This window comes from Cyprinodon variegatus, unplaced genomic scaffold, assembly GCF_000732505.1.
Source record: "Cyprinodon variegatus isolate N-32 unplaced genomic scaffold, C_variegatus-1.0 Scaffold937, whole genome shotgun sequence".
NCBI classification, from domain to species: domain Eukaryota; kingdom Metazoa; phylum Chordata; class Actinopteri; order Cyprinodontiformes; family Cyprinodontidae; genus Cyprinodon; species Cyprinodon variegatus.
This window is the reverse complement of record NW_015151390.1, coordinates 240,254-241,704: the sequence shown is the minus strand read 5'-3', so window position 1 is coordinate 241,704 and position 1,451 is coordinate 240,254. Positions and strand designations below refer to the sequence as shown.

The window sequence follows — 1,451 nt, the reverse complement described above, 5'->3', positions numbered from 1 at the left end:
ATAACAGATACACTGCTGATCAGTACGACAGAAGATCTTCATCACCTCATCATGACGAGAGCAGATGTTCTCCTGGAGATTCTTGGAGGGGTCCACCAGCTTGTGCTTTTTTAATGGTGAAGCATCATAGTGAGGTTGGAGGTGATCTCTACAATATGAGGCAGGGCAGAATAAACAGGACTTGATAGCTTTCCTTTTCCTTCCAGTGCAGACATCACAGGCCACATCTTCAGGTCCAGCATAGCAGTGATCAGCTGGAGCAGCTTGGAGTCTTGTCTTCTTCAGATCCTCCACCAACTCTGCTAACATGATATTTTTTTTCAGCACAGGCTTTCGTGTGAAGATCTTCCTGCACTGAGGGCAGCTGTAGATCCTCCTTTGACTATTAGTATCCCATGAGGCTTTAATGCAGTTCATACAGTAGCTGTGTCCACAGGGAATAGTCACTGGATTCTTCAGTAGATCCAAACAGATGGAACAGGAAATGTTAACTTTATTTAGTTGAACTGCTCCCTGCTCCATTTTAGCTCTTGGTGAAACTTGCTGTGTTTTCCTCTGCATTATATATTCTGGATTTGACCAATTTTGTGCAGGGAGTGTCAATGGTTCCACCTATCATTATGCTTGTAAACTCGATGGGGCGGGAACAAGGAAGGGCTTTAAACTGAACACTGCCTGTAAACCCTTAGCCATGATTGCGCAACTGAGAAGATTTGAAAAGCTTGTGTAGCTTATGAGAGGGTGTGGGTTTGAAGGATGATTAAACAGGTTTAAAAAAAAAATGATTAAAAAAAATTATAACAACCTGAACAATGTTTGGTAGAGAAACGGAGGGAATTGGGCACAAAACATAGAGTTCAGCAGGGTGGTCAAGAGGTCATTTTGAAAGGAGTCTGGGTTTTGTGGCACAAAAACTCTAAACATGCCCAGCTAGCTGTGTGTTAGGAGAACGATTTAATGTGTATTTCAGGCACAAATCGTGGTCAAACTGTGCACTCTGCACACACGTGGAATACATTCACAAGATGTTCCACTCAAAATATGATAATTAAAACTATTTAACATCAAGTCAAACATATTTCAGTCAACACTGTGGACTAAACCTATGAAAACTCAAATAAGCTAAGTAGTTACAATGTACACATAGAAGGAAAGGCAAATGAAAATGGACTTTGCCACACATGTACTCTCTATTGATCTCTATTTTGGAAAGCTGTCATGTCTAGGAAAGAAACAGGGCTAATAAATTGGAAAACAAGTCTAACTCTATCATTTATAATGGAAGTTTTTTTCTTGTAGCAGACCAGCTGAGGCCTTCCTCCAGGATGGTGTCACAGCCAAACAGAGCTAGAGGTCAGATTAAGCTAATATAATGTAGAAAACAAATGAAAAGTTGAAGAATAGAAACAGAATAAATAAGAATGATGTAAAGTGGTCCCTATGTCCTCCAG

General features: G+C 40.4%; 1 protein-coding gene across 1 annotated transcript in view; it reads right to left on the bottom strand.

Moving 5' to 3' along the window:
- The window catches only part of LOC107100115 (tripartite motif-containing protein 16-like), a 1,897-nt gene extending 1,375 nt beyond the window's left edge, over positions 1–522 (bottom strand). Inside the window, exon 1 of the mRNA XM_015398484.1 lies at positions 6–522. Coding sequence (XP_015253970.1) covers positions 6–522 — 517 coding nt within the window. The remainder of the gene's footprint in view (positions 1–5) is intronic.
- Positions 523–1,451: the final 929 nt, after the last annotated feature.